General features: G+C 53.7%; 1 protein-coding gene across 2 annotated transcripts; it reads right to left on the minus strand.

The window, feature by feature from the left end:
- Positions 1–12: 12 nt before the first annotated feature.
- On the minus strand, positions 13–19,553 carry SELENOO (selenoprotein O). 2 transcript variants are annotated; one of them, XM_060165577.1, is made up of 9 exons: positions 18,965–19,553; positions 8,198–8,401; positions 7,039–7,219; positions 6,074–6,204; positions 5,397–5,677; positions 1,834–1,984; positions 848–1,033; positions 595–751; positions 13–501 (listed from the first exon to the last, which is right to left on the minus strand). In XM_060165577.1, the coding sequence occupies exons 1-9, from the start codon at positions 19,528–19,530 to the stop codon at positions 316–318; spliced, it is 2,043 nt and encodes a 680-aa protein (XP_060021560.1). In that variant the 5' UTR covers positions 19,531–19,553; the 3' UTR covers positions 13–315. The 2 variants fall into 2 exon arrangements, with proteins under 2 accessions (XP_060021560.1, XP_060021561.1); XM_060165578.1 differs by having other exon boundaries at positions 325–501.
- Between the last annotated feature and the right edge of the window lie 4 nt (positions 19,554–19,557).

The following is a 19,557-nucleotide window of genomic DNA, read 5'->3' on the forward strand; positions in this document are numbered from 1 at the left end:
GGAGGCGGAGGCGACCGAGGCAGCTGCCAGTTTATTTAGGGGCTGCGTCCCCCGCCAGGCTGGCGAGGTGGGCGGGGGCTGTGCGGCCGCCGGTCCCCTCTGCTGAGCTGAGCAGTCCTGGCGCAAAGCAGCCTGTCGCCGGGAGCAGAGCCTGGGGGCTGGGTGGTGCTGCCGAGTCGGCATCGGACGGAGACGGGTCAGGTCCTGACTGGGCATCTCTGCCGTCATGGAGAGACGGGTGGGGCGGGCGCCGCCTCGCCTCGTGGACTCGAGGGCTCGGGCCTCGGGGCTCCTGTGTGGAGGCCTCCAAGGCGGTTACGACGATCACGTCACACACAGCTCCGCGGCCCAGAGCGGGGGCTTGCAGCTGTACGAGTGCCGCCGGCTGGCTGCCCCGCCGGCCTCCCCACTGGCCTCCTCGGGCTCGGCGACCTCGCAGGCCTCGGCGGCCTCCCCCTCCCCACGGTAAGGGGTCTCCAGCAGCTTCAGCACCCGCCGCACCTGGAGGAGAGCAGGGGGTGCAGTGTTTGCTGGGGCCCCGCCTCGCCGGCAGCGGGAGGGGCCCAGGAGGGGAGGGCCGGGCGGGCCGCTTGCCTCTGAGAAGTCTCCGCTCTCGGCGGCCTGGATGGCGCCCTGTGCGATGTAGTTCCTCAGGACGTACTTGGGGTTGTTGGCGTGCATGACGCGCACGCGCTCGGCCTGCCAGGCCGCGGTGTCGCCGGCGGCCTCCTGATCCTTCTCCAGCCGGGCTCTGGAGTCACACCCGAGCCGAGCGTCAGCAGAGCAGCCCCGCCCCGCGGCCCTGGGGTCCCCACGGGGGGGCGGGGTGTGGGGGGCGGGGGCCCACCTGTACTCCAGGAGCCACTCGGCCCAGTGGCTCCTGTTCTTGCCGTGCAGCTCGGCCGGGCTCAGCTGCCCCAGCCGCGACTGCCGCTCCACGCGCTCCAGCTCCCGCGCCAGGCTCGCCCGCGTGCCGATGAGCGCCAGAAGCTGCGGGTTCGACTGCGCCAGCATGAGCATCATGGACAACTGCCTGCGTGGAGCGGGCACGTGAGGGGCCCCGGGCCACGTCGTCCCCGCCGCTGCCCTGGCCCCAGCCCCACCAGGGGTGAGCCTGGGTCCGACGGATGCAGCAGACGTGGGACCGCTACCAGCCGTCCGCCCTTGTCCTACCGCAGCCCCCGCATGTGACGGGGCACACGGACGCTGCAGGCTGACCCGGGCCGGCCCCGGCTCCCTGCTGGCAGCCACCCACCCACTGACATCCAACCCAAGACCCAGTCCCTCTGGGAGAGGTTCACTGCTGCCAGCTCCTCCCACGGTGATCACAGGGCTGGACGCTTCTCCACCTCTGGGGGCAGGGCAGCCCCTGACACCCCCTTCCCCAGTTCCCCTGGCTCCATGCTCAGCAGGTCCTGCCAGCTTCAGCCCCTCCCCACACTGCTGCACTAGACGCCTGTTTGCCACGGGACGGGACACGTTGGTGATGGGTTTTGAGCTGCACCCTCAGGACGTGACACGATGGTGCAGAAAGCCCGGTCTGGCTGGAGTCTGCAGGCCCACACCCAGGCTCTTCCTGGGGAGCCTCCCCAGAGCAGAGACCACCGTGCCCCAGCCTGTGCTGCCTGGCCTCCCCATTCCTGCGTCGGCATCTCCATCCTTTCCTCTGACCAGAGGGCCTCAGTGCCACAAAGCCAGGGTCTGACCATCCCACTCCTGGGAGTGGAGCGGTCGCCTGGGCACTCCGTCTCCAGCGTCCTCCCAAAGGCTTCGTTCTAAATGTTCCTCCCTTTCCAGAAACAAATGCTAGGGAAGCAAGACCCCAGTACCCACCGGGGATCCATCTGGGGTCGGAAAGCGAGCCTCAGCTCCTCCAGGGAGGCACACTGTGCAGTCAGCGCGGCCAGGAACTCGTCCAGGTCCGGAGACTCCGGCCCGGCTGGGAAGGAGCTCAGCAGGTAGAAGGAGTTTGTGAAGTCAGCACCTGGAACACGCAGCTGCTCAGGGCACCGTCCCATCACCAGAGGACCATATGTGTTCATCCAACACGTGTGCGGCGCCCTGCTCAGCGTCAGGCTGGGGACTCCTGAGCCCTCCCCTCAGTCCTCCCAGCCCAGCCCCCACTCTGAACCTGACGAGTCACTCAGTCTCTCAAGGCCTCCAAGCCTGGTTTCTTCATCTGTAAGATAGGTAAATACAGTGAAGGCACCGAGGCCGGGCCTTGGCCCTCGTCACTGTCGCGGCAGTTAGCTCCGCCTGCTTCAGGAGCTGCAGGGTCGAGACGGCACAGGATGTGACACAGACAGACGCTGTGAGGGCCTCAGCGACTTGCTAAAACACTGTCACCAAAACCCCCAAGGAAACATCCAAAAAACAAACAGACACAAGGGAAAATGAGAAGGAAACCAGAACGGTATACTGCAAAAGATCACCTAAGCACGAGAGCAGTAACAGAGAAAATAAAGGACAAAAGTGGTGTAAGACAGAAAACAAAGAGCGAAACAGCATAAGTCCTCCCTTATCAGTAATTACTTTAAAAGTAAATGAGGGCTTCCCTGGTGGCGCAGTTGTTGGGAGTCTGCCTGCCGATGCAGGGGACGCGGGTTCGTGCCCCGGTCCGGGGGGATCCCGCGTGCCGCGGAGCGGCTGGGCCCGGGAGCCATGGCCGCTGGGCCTGCGCATCCGGAGCCTGTGCTCCGCAACGGGAGAGGCCACGGCAGTGGGAAGCCCGCGTACCGCAAAAAAAAAAAAAAAAAAAAAAAAGTAAATGAATTAGGGAATTCCCTGATCCAGTGGTTAGGACTCTGTGCCTTCACTGCTGAGGGCACGGGTGCAATCCCTGGTTGGGGAACAAAGATGCTGCAAACCAAAAAAAAAAAAAAAAAAAAAAAAAAGTAAATGGATTAAAGTCTCCATTCAAAGCGGAGAGACTGGCAGAATGGATTTAAAAAAAAAAATCCAACTACAGTAAGATAACTCGCTGTAGACTCATAAGTCAAAAGCAAAAGGATGGAAAAAATATCCCATGATTTGCATACTGATAGTAACCTAAAGAGAGCTGGGGTGGCTACGCTGACATCAGAAAAATAGACTTTATGTAAGAACTTGACGAAGAGGAGCATTAGATACTGATGAGTCAGTTCAGCAAGAAGACGTAACAATTACAAACATGCACCAAACGAGCCCCCAATACACAAAGCAAAGACTCGCAAAACTGAAGGGGAACAAAACGTTTCAAATCAGCCACACTCCAATGTAAAAACAAACAAACAAACCTGAAGGGTGGACTCGAGCAGTTCTGTAAGAGTTGGGACGTCACCACCCAACACGTGGACAGAAGGTCAACGAGGAAACAACGTGAACAACAGACACGACACTCCACCCAAGCTCTCAGATGCACGTTCTCCACTGCAGACCACGTGTTGGGCCATAAAACCAGTCTTAATACACTGAAAAGACCCGTGTCTTCTGCAACCACGATGGCATGAAGTCACAAATGGAAGGACGACTGGAAAATTCACAAGTAATGTGAAAATGAATCAACTACTGGGTCTACAAAGAAATCACGAGGGAAATTAGAAAATACTCAGAGGTATGAACCAAAAGGAGCAGTGCTCAGAGGGAGGTTTATGGCTGTAAATGCGCTAAAAGAGCAGCTTTTCTCTCATCACCAGAAAAAAATAAACTTGTAATTGTGTGGTGATCATTTCACGTTATATACATACAGCAAATCATCGTGTCGCACAACTGAGACTTATATAATGCCATATGCCAGTTACTTCTCAGTAAAAAAAGATTTCAAATCAATAATCTAATCTTACATCTAAAGAAGTAGAAAAAGAACTAAATAAGACCAAAGTTAGTAGCATAAAGGAAGGAAATGAGATTAGAACAGAGATAAATGAAAGAGAGAAAAACGAGAGAAAATCACTGAAACCAAAGTTGGTTCTTTGAAAAGATCAGTAGAACTGACAAAGTTTTAGCTACGCTAAGAAAGAAAAAAAGACACAGGTAATAAAGGAAATAAAAGTGGGGACGTCACTGCAGACTGTACAGAAATAAAAGACTAAGAAAACACTATGAATAATAATTCAGATAACATAGATGACACAAACTCCCAGAAACACATAAATTACCAAACCTGACTCGAGAAGAAATAGAAAATCTAAATAGTCCCATAGCAAGTAAGGAGAATGGAAACTTCCTAACACAGGGGATGTTAGGACCAGACAGCTTCACTGGTGAATTCTACCAAACATTTAAAGAAGAATTAACACCAGTCCTTCTCAGATTCTTCTGACAAATAGGAGGGAACGCTTCCTAACTCATTCATGAGGTCAGCACTGCCTCGATACCAAAGCCAAACAAAGACAGCACAAGAAAAGAAAACCACAGACCAGTGTCCCTTGTAAATACAGATGTAAAAGAAACCTCAGCAGAACACCAGAAGGAGCAAGCAGGGTTTATCCCCAGACGCAAGGCGTGCGTGTGTCCCCTGCCCGATTCATATATGGAAACCCAGCTCTGCAGGGTGATGGTGTTTGGAGCGGGGGCCTCTGGGAGGTAGGTCACGAGGGTCGTGCCCCTGCTCCCTACCCTGCCGTGTGAGGACAGCCAGAAGGCGGCACCCTGATCCTCAACCCCCAGCTTCCAGACCGTGAGAGGCAGTTTGAACTAAGACAGGACGGGAATGAGGAAGTAAAACCTGGTGATCACCTCAACTGAGGCCCAGTGTGGAAACACCCAGTGAGGGGCAGAAGGAAACATCCTCTACTTGAGAAAAGCCACGTGTACACAGGCCAACGGCTCGCATCACACTCGTGTGCGACAGAGCTTTTTCCCCCAAGAGCAGGAACAGTAAGTGACGCTGGCTCAGCCACTTCTGCCACGCAGAACCAGGCGTCCTAGCCGGAGCGGCACCCTGGAGAGGATGGGAAACAGGAACGCAAAGAGACGGCACGTCTGTGTTCACAGCAGCGGTATTATGCATGGCGGCCACAGGGTGGAACAGCCCAAGTGTCCCACAGACCAGGGACGAGCAAAAGGCAGGCCACCCGCACAGACTGTCCGTACAGCAGGGATGACCACCGTGGAGGACGTCGTGCTGCGTGGGGTGAGCTGGACACACGGGGAGAAGAGCCTCATGATCCCCTTGCCTGAGGTCCCTGGAGGAGGCGCGTTCTTAGAAAGCAGGCGTGAGGTTACCAGGGGTGGGGGGAGGGGCCGGGGAGCTGGCGCTTCACAGGTGCAGATGTCCGTCTGGGAAGACGAGAAGGTTCTGTAGGCGCAGTGATGGTTGCAAGACAAGGTGAATGTGCTTAAAGCCACCGAGACGTTAAAGGCCGGTTTCACGTTGTTTCACCACAACGTGGTGCACGCGCCCTACCCACACTCACCCGTCAGGTGCATGGTCTCCAGGAGCCTGGCCACCAGGGCGCTGTCCTCCTCCCGCTCAGCCCGCACAAGGCCCAGCTTCCAGCGCATTTTCTGCAAGTAGTGCCTGTGGAACTCGGCATCGAACTCCTCTGCCAGGATGGCCTCGGCCAGCTCGAGGGGCAGCGCGGGGTCCAGGGCCTCCGCCAGCTTCTGCAGGTTCCACTTGCACACCTCGGGCTGCCTGCTGTACGAGTAGCGCCCGGCGGTGTCGGAGGCGTTGCACACGTGGTCGGGGTCGTACCTGCCGCGTGGGGAGAGCCGGGAGCTGCCTGAGAGGACCTGCCGAGGACAGTGCAGGCCCTGGGTGGCTGCCGCTCCACTGCCTGCCCCACGGGGCCCCGCAGCCTCCAGAGCAGGGGAGCCGCACTCCAGCGCGGCCCCTGCGGCCGCCCCTTCAGCCCACTCTCCACCCGGGAGCCGAGAGGGTGCTGTTTAAAGTGCTCCTGTGCTCAGAACCCTCCAGGGACTCCTGCTCTGGGGACGGCTGGCTGACCAGGCCTTGCCGAGAATTAAACACCGAACAAAACACTAACAAGAGCAGCCACACAGCCCTGCAGGTCCTTCCCGTCGCCTTGAGATGCCCGCGCTGTCACGTGCCTCCCCGCCAGGGCCCCCTGGCAGGCGGCGGGATGCCCACCTGTCCAGGAAGCCGAAGGGCCCGTAGTCGATGGTGAGCCCCACGATACTCATGTTGTCCGTGTTGAGCACGCCGTGGCAGAAGCCCACGCACTGCCACTCAGCCACCAGCTGGGCCGTGCGCCGCGTCACCTGCAACAGTAGCACAGGACAGCCGCTGGGTGCTCCCCTCTGCCCCCCGCCCCCCGAGCCAGCGACCGTGTCCTGTCCTGTGAGCTGACGCTCAGCTGTGGGCAGAACAACCAAGGACGGTTAAGAAGGGAAAAGTATTTTGGATGAGTTGACATGAGTGGCTCTGTTCCTCACACACACCCTCTCTCTCTCTTATATACTCACTGTTTTTTGGCTTTTATCCAAACCAGAAAAGTCAGGGAACCTGGACATTCCCATGACTCAGGCCCCGTAGGATGACCACGTGGAAACAAGGGAGGAAGTTACACATTCTCAGGCGAGAACCGCCCAGGTCCAGATGCTGTGCCCAGGGCCCCGCCTCGCCCTGGGCTGCGGGGAGAGGGGCTCAAACAGCCCCGCTGCCGCCCCCTATCACCCACGTGACAGACGAGAGGCAACAGTGCGGCTGCAGTGGGGTCCGAGGAGTGACAGGTGCAGGACAGTGGCCTCCGGCCCTCAGGCCGACCCCTCGCCCTGCTGCCTGTTTCACTGGCTGAGGCTGCACCACCTCCCACAACTGTGACTGTCGTGTGAGACGACGCCTGAGAGTTCTGGGGGAAATGGAGAGGCCAAGGGTGTGTGTCTGGGGCCACCGTGAACACGGGCCCCACGCGGGAGGCCCAGCACCCACCAGCCCTGACTCCCTCCCAAGCTCCCCACGTGGCCCCTCGATGCTGCTCCAACAGTGACCTGGGGTCTGTCCCAGGACCCCGACCCTCAGCCGTATCTGAGAAGTTGCCCCTGGGGCCGGGCACCCAGCGTCTGCCCCCGGGGGGGGGGGCAGCTCCCACCGACCTCCCGGAAGAAGGCGGCGTGTCTCTGCACGCTGTCGCTGGCGTGGGTGGCCTGGATCTCGGGGTAGAAAGTGCTGATGACGTAGTCAAGCATCTGCACTCGGATGTCGTTCCTCCCCACGCTGGGGCCTGCGCGCCCCGTGTGCTCGTCCGAGGACTTGAAGATCTCAAAGGATCCGAACCTGGAGGGAAGACCCGCGTTGACAACAGGTTAAACGTGATGCCTCCCCCTCACGAGTAAGGAAGGAGGGAGGGTGCTGCTAGCCCTCGTGGCGGGGCAGGGGGACAAACCACCAAACGTAGCTGGCCGTTCAGTGACTCAGGCAGACACAGGGCACTTCCCGGGGTGCATGGGGCCGGGAATGCCATGGCCGCCCTGCAGGGACGAGAGGGGTTCTGTGTCCGGCCTCCCACACCGAGGGATGCGCCCGTCACCGGCGTCCTGTAGTGGGGTGACCCGCAGGCTCAGCGGTGGGGCAGTTATACCCCCCAGGGGGCGGGTTACTGTCCGGAGGCATCTTTGGTTGTCACGATGGGGGTTGTTAACTACCAGCAGCTCGTGGGTGGAAGCCAGGAACGCTGCCTGAACACCCTGCGAGACACAGATCAGCTCACAGCAAAGACGACCTGGTCCAAAGGCCACTAGTGCAGCTGTGCCCGGAGGCCCTGGGTCTCCCAGGACGAGGCCAACGCCTGCCCCGACACCTCCACCCCCGGAGGACAAACGGAAAGCTGGTGACAGCTGACGCACAGGGTCGGCCTGGGTCACCTGACCCCGCCAGACGGCCACAGCCACCTCCTGGCGACTCTGGGTTCAGGTGGTCAGTACTGAGCACCCGACGCCAGACAGCATGGTGACGTTGAGGACTGACAGGCCCCGCTGGAGACAGCAGCCAGGAGGCCTCCAGTCAGCGAACAGGGGCCAGAGGAAGCGGGCACACCAGGCCCCACGGCCACTCGTCCAGCAGCACAGTGAGGCCGTTTTCTGGGTGCATCTTATGTAGCTCCTGGTCATAAACTCCAGGTCCACAGCTCTGGACACACCGCGCCCCAGAGCCTGCACTGGGTGATCTCCTCTGGTTGCCCCAGGCCCTGCACCCTGGCCGGGCAGGTGCACTCCGGCCACCGGGGCGACACAGGAGCACGAGGACGGGCGTTACCTGAGGAACGTGGGGGCCACGCGCAGCACGACCGCGCACTGCTCGGGCCTGGGGTTGCCGTCGTAGAACACGTCCCGCTCAACGGTGGACTGAGACGTGACGCAGGCGCCAGCCCGCGTGGTGGGGATGCCCAGGTGGAACATGGCCTCGCTGCACAGGAACTCGCGGATGCTCGAGCGCAGCACCTTGCGACCGTCGGCCTGTCTGAGGTCAAGCACAGAGGTCACTGCTGGGCTCCACTCAACACCAAGACATGGTCACAGAGGCAAGGGGCTGGAAGAACGCCTCCTAATGGCTTTTTAAAAACAACCCATGGGCTTCCCTGGTGGCGCAGTGGTTGGGAGTCCGCCTGCTGATGCAGGCGACGCAGGTTCATGCCCCGGTCTGGGAAGATCCCACATGCCGCGGAGCGGCTGGGCCCGTGAGCCATGGCCGCTGAGCCTGCGCGTCTGGAGCCTGTGCTCCGCGGTGGGAGGGGCCACAACAGTGAGAGGCCTGCGTACCGCAAAAGAAAGAAATAAATAAAGTAAAATAAAAACAACCCACGAGCAGCTCTGACATCACTGTAAAAAGAGTCTGCTTTGGACGATCCCAGGAGCTAAGCCCCTAACCTCCTCCAGGTCTGGAACCGCAGCACAGGGTGCCTGGCCTGCGGCAGGAGGCCAAGTCCACACAGAAGTCAGGGAAGGCTACTCCCAGGGTCACACACACGCTCGCAAATCCACAATTCTGTGTTTATGAATTTACGTTGTGGACATCCTTTTACAACAGCACAGACACAGAGCATCATCTGCAGTGGCGGGGAGGACCCCAGTCTCCCCCACGCAGCTCTGAATCACGTGGGTGTTTTCTTCTTATGCTAAACCTTCATTATTACCGTTATTTTAAATAGACTTTCTTTTCCTAGGCAGTTTTAGGTTCACAGCAAAACTGATCAGAAGGCAAAGAGACTTCTCATATACCCCGCCACCACACACACAGCCTCCCCCAATATCAACATCCCCACCAAGGGGAGACATTAGTCACACTTGACGAAGCTATGCCGACACATCATCGTCACCCAGCGTCCACCGCTTACACCAGGGTTCACTTGCAGTGTCGTCCACTCTGTGGGTCTGACAGAGATCCACCATTACAGTGTCATACAGAACACTTTCACGGCCCGAAAAGCCCTCTGTGCTCTACCTGGTCACCTCTCCCCTCCCAACCCCTGGTCTTCTATTGTCTCCATAGTTTGCCTTTTCCAGAATGTCGCAGAGTTGGAATCCCTGTGTGGCCTTTCAGATTCGCTTCCTATGTGCATCTAAGTTTCTTCCACGTCTCTTCATGGCTTGATGCCTCATTTCTTTTCTTTTTTTCTTTCTTTCTATTCTTTTGCTGACTAATATCCCATTGTCTGGATGGGCCACGGTTTCTTTATTCACCTTGAAGGACATCTTGGCAGCTTCCAAGTTTTGGCGATTAGGAATAAAGTTGCTGTGAACATCCATATACAGGATTTTCGTGTGGACGTGTCTTCAGCTGCTTTGGGTAAACGCTGAGGAGCGTGATCCTTGGATCACGTGGTGAGAGTGTATTTAGTTTGGTAAGAAACCACCACACCGTCTTCCCAAGCGGCTGCACCGTCCTGCAGGCCCAGCAGCCGTGAACGGGAGCTCCTGTTGCTCTACATCCTCGCCAGCATGTTGTGTTGTCCGTGCTCGGGAATTTGGCCACCCTCCTAGGTGTGTGATGGCGTCTCCTTGTTAATTTGCATTTTCCTGATGACACATGACGTGAAACATCTTTTAAAGTGCTTATATGTCATCTCTGTATCTTCTTTGGGAAGGTGTCTAGCAAGGTCTTTGCTCCATTTTAAAATCAGTTTGTTTTCTTATTGTTGAGTTTTAAGAGTTCTTTGTATATTTTGGATAACAGTCCTTTATCAGATGTGTCTTTTGCAGAGATTTTCCCCCAGTCTGTGGCTTGTCTTCTCATTTCTCCTGACATTGTCCCTCACCGAAGTTTTAACTTTAATAAAGTCCAGCCTATCAATTATTTCTTCATGGATCCTGTCTTTGGTATGGTACCTAAAAAGTCATTTCTATACCCAAGGTCATCCAGATTTTCTATTTTATCTTCTAGGAGTTTTACATTTTTGCATTTTGTTTAGGTCTGTGATCCATTTTGAGTTAATTTTCGTGAAGGGTGTCAGGTCTTGGATGTCGTGCGCGGGCTTCTCATTGTGGTGGCTTCTCGTTGCAGAGCACGGGCTCTAGGCGCGCGGGCTTCGGTAGTTGCAAAACCACACTCTCTTGATTGCCAAAGCTTTATGGTAAGTCTTGAAGTGCGGTAGTGTCAGTCCTCTGACTTTGTTCTTCTCCCCCGGTATTCTGAGGGCTATGTTGGGTCTTTTGCCTCTCGATATAAATTTTAGAATCAGTCTGTCAATATCTACAAAATAACTTGCCGCGACTTTGATTGCGATTGCATTGAATCTATAGATTGAGTTGGGAAGAACCAATATCTTGACAATACTGAGTCTTCCTATCCAGGAACGTGGAATATCTTTACATTGATTTAGTTCTTCTTTGAGATCTTTTATCAGTTTTGTAGTTTTCCTAGTAGACGTCTTGTATTTTGTTAGATTCACACCTAAGTGTGAACTCACACTTAGGTGTGAATCGTAATTTTTAGGGTTGCTAATGTAAACAGTATTGTTTTTAATTTCAAATTCCACTTGTTCACTGCTGGGATATACTAAAGTGATTGACCTATGTAGTAGCTGTATCCTGCAACCTTGCTATAACTGCTTATGAGCTCATTTTTTGGTCAGTTCTTTGAGATTTTCTACATAGATGTTCAGCTGCAAACAAAAACAATTTTTATTTCTTCCATCTCAATCTGTATGCCTTTGCTTTTCTTGTCTTGTTACACTAGCTATAGGACCTCCAGGGATGTTGAAAAGCAATGGAAAGAGGGAACATCTTTGTCTTGTTTCTAATCTTAGTGGGAAAGCTTTGAGGTTCTCATGATTAAGTAGATTTAGCTATAGGTTTTCTGTAGATCCTCTGTCAAGTTGAGGAAGTTCCTCTCTGTTGCTAATTTACTGAGTTTTTACCATGAATAGGTCTTGGGTTTTGTCAAATGCCTTTTCTGCTTCAACTGATGTGATGATGCGAGTCTTCTTTAGCCTGTTGATCTGATGGACCACATTAATTAATTTTTGAATACTGAACCAGACTTGCATACCTGGAATAAATCCCATTTGGTGGTGATGTATAATTCTTTTCAAACATTGTTGGATTTGATTTGCTAATATTTTGTTGAAGATTTCTTTATCTACGTTCATGAGGGGTTTTGGTGTGTAGTTTTCTTGTATTGTCTTTGTCTGGATCTGGTATTAGGGTAATGCTGGCCTCATAGAATGAGTTAGGAAGTATTTCCTCTGCTTCCATTCTGCGAAAAAGAGTGGAATAATTTCATCCTTAAATGTTTGGTAGAATTCACTGGTGAGTCCATCTGGGCCTGGTGCTTTCTGTTTTGGAAGATTATTAATTGTTGACTCAATTTCTTTAATATATATATAGGCCTATTCAGATTGCCTTATTTTTTTCTTGTGAGTTTTGGCAAATTGTGTCTTTCAAGGAATTGGTCCATTTCACCTAGGTTATCAAATTTGCGAGCACAATTGTTCAGAGTAATTTTATTAGCCTTTTAATGTCCCTATGATCTGCATGATGTCCCCTCTTTAGTTTCTGGTATTAGTACTTGTGTCCTCACTTTCTTTCTTAGTTAGCCTGGCTAGAGGTTTACTGATTTTATTGATCTTTTCAAAGAACAAGCTTTTGGTTTCACTGATTTCCTATTTCACTTTCACTGACTCCTGCTCTAATTCTTATTATTTCTTTTCTTTTGCTTACTCTGGATTTGATTTGCTCTTCTTTCTGTAGTTCCCTAATGTGGAAGCTTAAATGATTGGTTTTAGATCTCTCTTCTTTACTAACATATGCACTCACTGCTATAAACTTCCCTCAAAGCACTGCTTTCACCGTACCCCATACATTTGGTGTTTTCATTTTCATTTATTTCAAAATACTTAAAAATTTCTCAAGATTTTCTTTGACCATGTGTTATTCAGAAGTATGTTGCATAATCTCCAAGTATTTTGGGATTTTCAGTTATGTTACTGATTTCTAGTTTGATTCCATTGTGGCCTGAGAACAGACACTGTATGATTTTTATTTTAAAAAATTTGTTAAGGTGTGTTTTATGGCCTAGAATGTGGACTCTCTGGATAAATGTTCCATGGGGGCCTGAGAGGAATACGTATCCCATTGTTGTTAGATGAAATAGGCTATAGATGTTCTTTATATCCAGTTGATTGATGGTGTTAACTGAGTTCAAAGATGGCCTTACCAATTTTCTGCCTGCTGGCTCTGTCCACTTCTTTTTTTTTTTTTTTTGCGGTAGGCGGGCCTCTCACTGCTGTGGCCCCTCCCACCGCGGAGCACAGGCTCCGGACGCGCAGGCCCAGCGGCCATGGCTCACGGGCCCAGCCGCTCCGCGGCATGTGGGATCCTCCCGGACCGGGGCACGGACCCGCGTCCCCCGCATCGGCAGGCGGACTCCCGACCACTGCGCCCCCAGGGGAGCCCAGCTCTGTCCATTCCTGACGGCGGGGTGCTGAGTCTCCAGCAATGAGAGTGGGTTCTTCTGCCCCTTTGCAGCTCCGTCAGTTTCGGCCTCGTGGCACTCCGGCACATATGCAAGTGAGGGCTGTTCTGCCTCCCTGGCCCCTCACCAGTTTGCCACACGCCTCTTTACCCCTAATGACTCTGCTTACTCTGAAGTCCACTCTTTCTGAATTAATATGGCTACTCCTGCTAACTAGTGTTAGCATGGTATGCTTTCCTCCATCCATTTCCTTTTTTTTTTTTTTGTATTTTGGCAGCATGCGGGATGGTTCCCCAACCAGGGACTGAACCTGGGCCTCCACAGTGAAAGCGCCAAATCCTAACCACTAGGCCACCAGGGAACTCCCCCATCCACTTACTTTTAATCTACATGTGTCTTCATATTTAAAGTGGATTTCTTATGGACAATATAGAGTTTGGTCTTGTTTTTTAATTTATTGGCCTTGCTCTTTGTTTTCTCTTTCACTCTTTTTCTGCCTTTTGTGGTTTTAACTGAGCATTTTGTGATTCCACTTTTTCTTTTTTCATCAGTTCTCGCCTAGCGTATCAGTTATACTTTTTTGTTTTGTTTTACTCTTTAAAAAATGCTTGCCCTAGGACTTCCCTGGTGGCACAGTGGTAAAGAATCCACCTGCCAATGCAGGGGACATGGGTTTGAGCCCTGGTCTGGGAAGATCCCACATGCTGCAGAGGAACTAAGTCCGTGCGCCACAACTACTGAGCCTGTGCTCTAGAGCCTGTGAGCCACAACTACTGAGCCTGTGTGCCACAGCTACTGAAGCCCGTGCGCCTAGAGCCCATGCTCCGCAACAAGAGAAACCACTGCAATGAGAAGCCCGCGCACCACAACGAAGAACAGACCCTGCTCGCCACAACTAGAGAAAGCCCGCACGCAGCAACGAAGACCCAACGCATCCAAAAATTAAATAAATAAATAATAATAATTTTTTTAAAAGGTTGCCCTAGAGTTTGTAATGTACCATTTACAACTAATCCAAGTCTACTTTCAGGTAACGCCATCCTGCTCCATGGGTAGTATGAGTGCCTTATAATAACAAAATAATCCTAATCCCTCCCTCCCATCGCTTATTTGACTGGTGTCATTAATTTCATTTATACATAAATGCATCGTTACTATTATTTTAAACAAGCTATTACCTGTTATATCAATCAAGATGAGAGAAAGTAAAGGTTTTTATTGTACTTTCACTTCTTTCTCTTATGCTCTTTGTTTATGAGGATTCAGGCTTCTGACCTACATCATTTTCATTGCCTATAAAGAACATCCTTTAACATTTCTGGCAAGACAGCTCAGCTGCTAACAATTCCCCTCAATTTCTGTTTGTCTGAGGAAGTCTTTATTTCTCCTTCACTTTTGCAGGATAATCTCACAGGGTGTGGGATTCCAGGTGGGTGTTTTTTTTTCCTCATCACTTTAGATACTTCAGTCCACTTTCCTCTTGCTTCCCTGGCTTCTGAGAAGTCAGATGTAATTCTTATCTTTGCTCCTCTGTAGGTGAAGTGTTTCCTTCCTCTAGCTTCTTTCACTTTTTTTCTTTATTTCTGCCTCTCTGTAGTTTGAAAATTATGAGCCTAGGTATAGTGTTTTTGTTTTTGTCTTTTGGTGGGGGTGGGGGAGGCATTCATCCCGCTCCGTGTGCTCTGAGCTTCTTGGATCTGTTTGGGGTCTAACATTAATTTGGGGAAATTCTCAGTCATTTCTTCAAATATTTCTTCTGTTTCTTTCTCTCTTTCTCTCCTGGTATTCCTATTACACATGTGTTACTTCTTTTGCATTTGTCTGACAATTCTTGGTGAGTGTTTGGATTTTTTCAGTCTTTATTTTTTTTAACTTTTTTTGCTTTTTATCTTTGGAGGTTTCTCATGAGATATCTTCAAGCTCAGAGATTCTTTCCTCATCTGTGTCCAGTCTAGCAACATGTCCATCAGAGGCATTCTTCATTTTGGTTACAGTGTTTTTGCTAGAAATCTCTAGCATTTCCTTTTCATCTTTTTCAGAATTTCCATCTCTCTGCTTACACTGCCCATCTATTCTTTTTCTGTTTTCATTTATTTATTTATTTAATTTTTGGCTCTGTTGGGTCTTCGCTGCTTTGCGTGGGCTTTGTTGAGGCGCCTGGGCTTCTCATTGCGGTGGCTTCTCTTGTTGTGGAGCACAGGCTCTAGGTGTGAGGGCTTCATTAGTTGCAGCATGTGGGCTCAGTAGTTGTGGCTTGTGGGCTCTAGAGCATGGGCTCAGTAGCTGTGGCGCATGGGCTTAGTTGCTCTGCCTGCCCATCTATTCTTTTTTTTTTTTAGAGGTTTTATTTATTTATTTTTGGCCATGCTGAGCGGCTTGAGGGACCTTAGTACCCCGACCAGGGACCAAATCCAGACCCTTGTCAGTGAAGGCCTGAGCCTTAACCAGTGGACCACCAGGGAATTCCTCTAGTCTCGTTTTATTTATTTCTATTTTTAAAAAAAATAAATTTATTTATTTTTGGCTGCATTGGGTCTTCGTTGCTGTGTGCGGGCTTCTCATTGCAGTGGCTTCTCTTGTTGCAGAGCACGGGCTTTAGGCGCATGGGCTCAGTAGTTCTGGCATGCAGGCTCAGTAGTTGTGGCTCGTGGGCTCTAGAGCACAGGTTCAGTAGTTGTGGCGCACTGGCTTAGATGCTCTGCGGCATGTGGGATCTTCCCGGACCAGGGCTCGAACCCATGTCCCCTGCATTGGCAGGTGGATTCTTAACCACTGCACCACCAGGGAAGTCCTGCCCATCTATTCTTGAATGCTGCCTGCTTTATCCATTAGAGCCCTGAGTATATTAATCATAATTGTGTTAAATTCCAACACAACTGGAATTGTGTTGGTCTGATAATTCCAACATCTCTGCCATGTCTGAGGCTAGTTCTGATGCTGGCCCTGTCTCTTCCAGCTGTGTTTTCTGCCTTTTAGTATGTTTTGTAATTTCTTCTTGATAGCCGGGCATGATGTATGGGGTAAAAGGAACTACTGTAAGCAGGCCTTCAGTGATGTAGAGGTGGGTTACAGGTGTCAGGTGGAGGCCTCAGACTCTCAGGGACCCTGTGCCTCTGGACTGAGAGCTTCCATATGTGCTTTTCAGTCTCCTCTCCGCCAGAGGGCGCTGGAGCTGGGCCCTTCCCTTCCCCAGGTCCGAGGGGCTCCGATAACACCCCAGCAGGTCAGGCTCTGGTTAATTAGCTTCCCCCAAGGGCAGCCTTGTTCAGAACAGAGTGCTCTGGTGTACTCCACAGACCTCCTTTTCCCCCCCTCCTGCCAGAAGCACAAAGGGATTTTCCACCAATATTCACTGTGAGAAGACAGGAGAGCTCCAGGAGGTGAAACTCACCAGAGTGTGGGGCTCCCTTACGACTGGGCCCCGAAATTTTCAACTGACTGGTACACACTGAGCCTCCAGCAATTCACCAATTACAGGGCAAGGATCTGTGCAGACTTCCGCTCTGGTAACTCGTAATTCTTTGCATTTGCCCGTCAGTCTCTCCAATTTGGGGGGTGGGGCAGCAATTTGCCCTCTGGCCTCACTTTTCTTGCAGATATAAGAAGACTTGTTGATTTTTCAGTTTGTTCAGCTTTTTACTTGTTAGAGTGGAGCGATGATTTCCAAAGTTTCTTACGCGCTGGACTGGAAACTCTTATTACTTTTTAAAATTAAAGAAGGAAAGTGGTAGCAGCCAGCACACGAGCACAGCTGGCCTGCATGAGCCGCGTCCTCAGCCCCTCCTTGTAAGATGAAGGCCGCTGGCCACTTCGACCTCCAAGAGCCCCCACCCAGCAAACAAACACAACAAAGTGAGCTTGGATCTCTGCTCTTCAGGGTCGGCCTGGCTTCCTGGCCTGGCCCAGGGCATGGCAGTGTGCCCGCACTCCCCCAGGCAGGAAGGCACCGGAAACAGTCTGGAAAATTCTCTAGGCAAGAACAAAAACTGGTGGGAAGACACTGGGCTCACTTCCGTCTCACCCGCAGAAGGACACTGAGGCTGAGTGAAGGTGCCCAGGGTGCACGCCTGCCCACGTCCTCTGCCGGGAAGAGGCCAGAGCCGGGCCCAGCGTGAGTCTGGGGTGCTGGGGCCTAGGCCGGGGGTCAGTGGAGATCTCTGCAGGCCTCCTGCCTTGCCCTCACCTGGGAGCCTGGGTGTGAGTGACACCTCTAGAAAGCCGGCCTGACAGTCACCCCGGGGCTGTCTGCAGAGTGACTGTGCCTGCCCGCGGCTGACGAGACCCTCGGTCCACAGCTGCACTCCACTCACCCCCTTCTAGTCTGTAATCCGTCCTCAAATGTCACTCCACACCCTCCCCCAGCCTGTTTAGCAGGAAGCCAGTACAGTCCAAGCTAATTGTGGATCTGGTAAAAATGATCCAGAAAACAAGCTGCCTATCTCCTTGCCTGGGGCAAAGTGCCCAGAGCAGAAAGCAGAACTGAATAATGATTACACAGCAAGGGTGCAGGGCCTCAGGGTGGCCCTGCCCCCAGAGAGCCGCATGGACACGTGACAACGGTCCCTTCTCCTGGGCGCCCACGTCTGTTCCCAGCCAAAGTGCTGGGGTGGACCCAGCTGAGGGCAAGCTCTTCTGCACCTGGCAGGAGAGGCCGTCCCGAAATCCCAACTCCCATGGGAGGCAGAAGCAAGAAGCCACCTGCGCACCCCCCCAAAACCCACGCCGGGGGGACTCGAGCAGCTGCTGGCCTCAAGCCACTCACACCACTTCAGATGTTAGCCTCAAGCCTTGTTGAGGCTGGGGACCCCAGGAAATGCTGGGGGTGGTGGGTGGGTGCACATCTGGTAAGGGTCAAACAGGCTCTTTCTTTTAAAGGACCTCAGGTCTGGAAACACTGACTTACAGCTCAAGTCTTCAAATATTAAAAGCAACTTGCAGCAGCAGATTATACTCTCACAAAAATGTTTTTTATAAACGGCAAAAACAAATGATTAAAATGAACACATAAAGCTGAAAGATGCTCGTACAGTGTGAAGGCCCCAGGGCGATAAACATTTACCGTGACCCCGAGGAGCAGAAATGCTTCTGCCGGCCACGAGTGCAGACAGCTCTGAGCAGGCTGTTCCAGGAGGGTGGGGTGGGTGCCAGGCTTCACTCAGGACACTTCAGAGACACCAAGGTTTGAAGACTGGGGGATGTGGAAGGACCAGCTATCCTGAGGATCTGAGGTGGCGCTGCTAGAGGTGGGGGCCCGGTTCGGTTCAGTCCCTGAAGGGAGGGGAGGGGCCAGACCAGAGACACACCCTCGGGATTTCTTGGAACATAAAACGCCAAGTTAGGTGTGATTCTTTCAGCCATTCAATAAGCATTTAACAAATATGGGCTAAATATATGACCTTTTTTAGTGAAAAGGAGCAGAGACTACCAGCACTGTGTGTACAGGAGAGGCATGACAGCTGCGGGAAGGGTGCCCTGCTGGCTCAGGCTGTGGGCATCTGGACCCCGGCCCTGGCCCATGAGCCCCTGGATGGGCATCTGACACTGCCCACCTCACTGCGGGGTCAGAACATGGCTGGCCCCCAAGTGCTTGGAAGCCCGGGCCTGGGAGAAGGTCCACTGGGCCGAGGATCTGTCCCGGTCCAGGGCACCGGCTGCACAGTAGGCATCTGCAGTGCTGAAGGGTGTGGGAGCGAAGCTGACTGCCCGCTCAGCATTCAGAGGAAGCCGGAAGCCGAGTGCGCCGAGCAGGCAGCAGGGCTGGGCACGCGGTAAACATGAACGTGCTGCACGTAGAACTGATTCCGAACTCTCTGGATAGTTTACGAGAACAGAGCATGGGCAGCTGCCAGCGCTGTGTGATCAGACGCTCAGCCTGACCTGAGGGGCGGCAGGACCCTCCCCTCCCCCCCTCTTCCAGGCAGACGGGCGCTCCGAGGCGGCCACGAGCCACAGAACCTGCTCCCTCGCCTCCTGTCCTGGCCTCAGGGCCTGTGGCTCGGGCTCTGCTACCCACCACGTTCTACGTCCCCACGTCACACTTTTCCGTAGTTAATCTCCCCGCCAACCGCCCCACCGGGGAGGACAGCTCCGCGGGTACGGGCGCAAACACACCTGGAGAAGGGCGTGGGGCCGGCGCCCTTGAGCTGCAGCTCCCAGCGCTCTCCGGCCGCCGTGCACACCTCGCCCAGGTACATGGCGGCGCCGTCGCCCAGCTGCCCGGCGAACTGGCCGAACTGGTGGCCGCAATAGCAGTGCGCGGCGGGCTCGGCGCCCGGCAGCAGCGCGTTGCCGCTGAAAAAGAGCGCGGCCTCGGCCTCACGAGCCTCGCGGTCGGCGGCGTCGGCGGGCGGCGCGCCCAGGCCCAGCAGCGCCAGCGCGGGCTCCGACAGCGCCACGACGCGCGGCTGCCGCAGGGGCGCGGGCCGCACGCGGCTGAAGCAGGCGCCGGGCACGGGCCGCGGCGCGGACGGGGCGCCCTCGGGGCCAGACGGCGGCGTCTCCACCGGCAGCGCGCGCAGGGCGCGGTTGTCGAAGCGCAGCCCCGCCAGCCAGCGGGCCTCAGGCTCCATGGCGCCGGTCGACGCGGAGCAGGGCGCTGGCGGCGGGCGGCGGGCGAGGGGCGGCCGGGCGCGGGAGGCCGCGAGCGAGGCCGCGAGCGTTAGCCGGAGCGCGGCCATCCGAGGCGCCGCGGCGGCGGAAGCCCC

This window comes from Lagenorhynchus albirostris, chromosome 11 (genome assembly GCF_949774975.1).
Source record: "Lagenorhynchus albirostris chromosome 11, mLagAlb1.1, whole genome shotgun sequence".
Classification (NCBI taxonomy): Eukaryota; Metazoa; Chordata; class Mammalia; order Artiodactyla; family Delphinidae; genus Lagenorhynchus; species Lagenorhynchus albirostris.

Excerpts from the sequence above, each read along its gene's own strand:
- SELENOO (XM_060165578.1), bottom strand. The coding sequence starts at position 19,530 with ATGGCCGCGCTCCGGCTAACGCTCGCGGCCTCGCTCGCGGCCTCCCGC. Across the intron at positions 8,402-18,964 it reads GGCCCCACGCCCTTCTCCAG|ACAGGCCGACGGTCGCAAGG; the intron begins GTGTGTTTGCGC and ends GCTTGACCTCAG. Across the intron at positions 6,205-7,038 it reads ACGCCGCCTTCTTCCGGGAG|GTGACGCGGCGCACGGCCCA; the intron begins GTCGGTGGGAGC and ends CTACTGTTGCAG.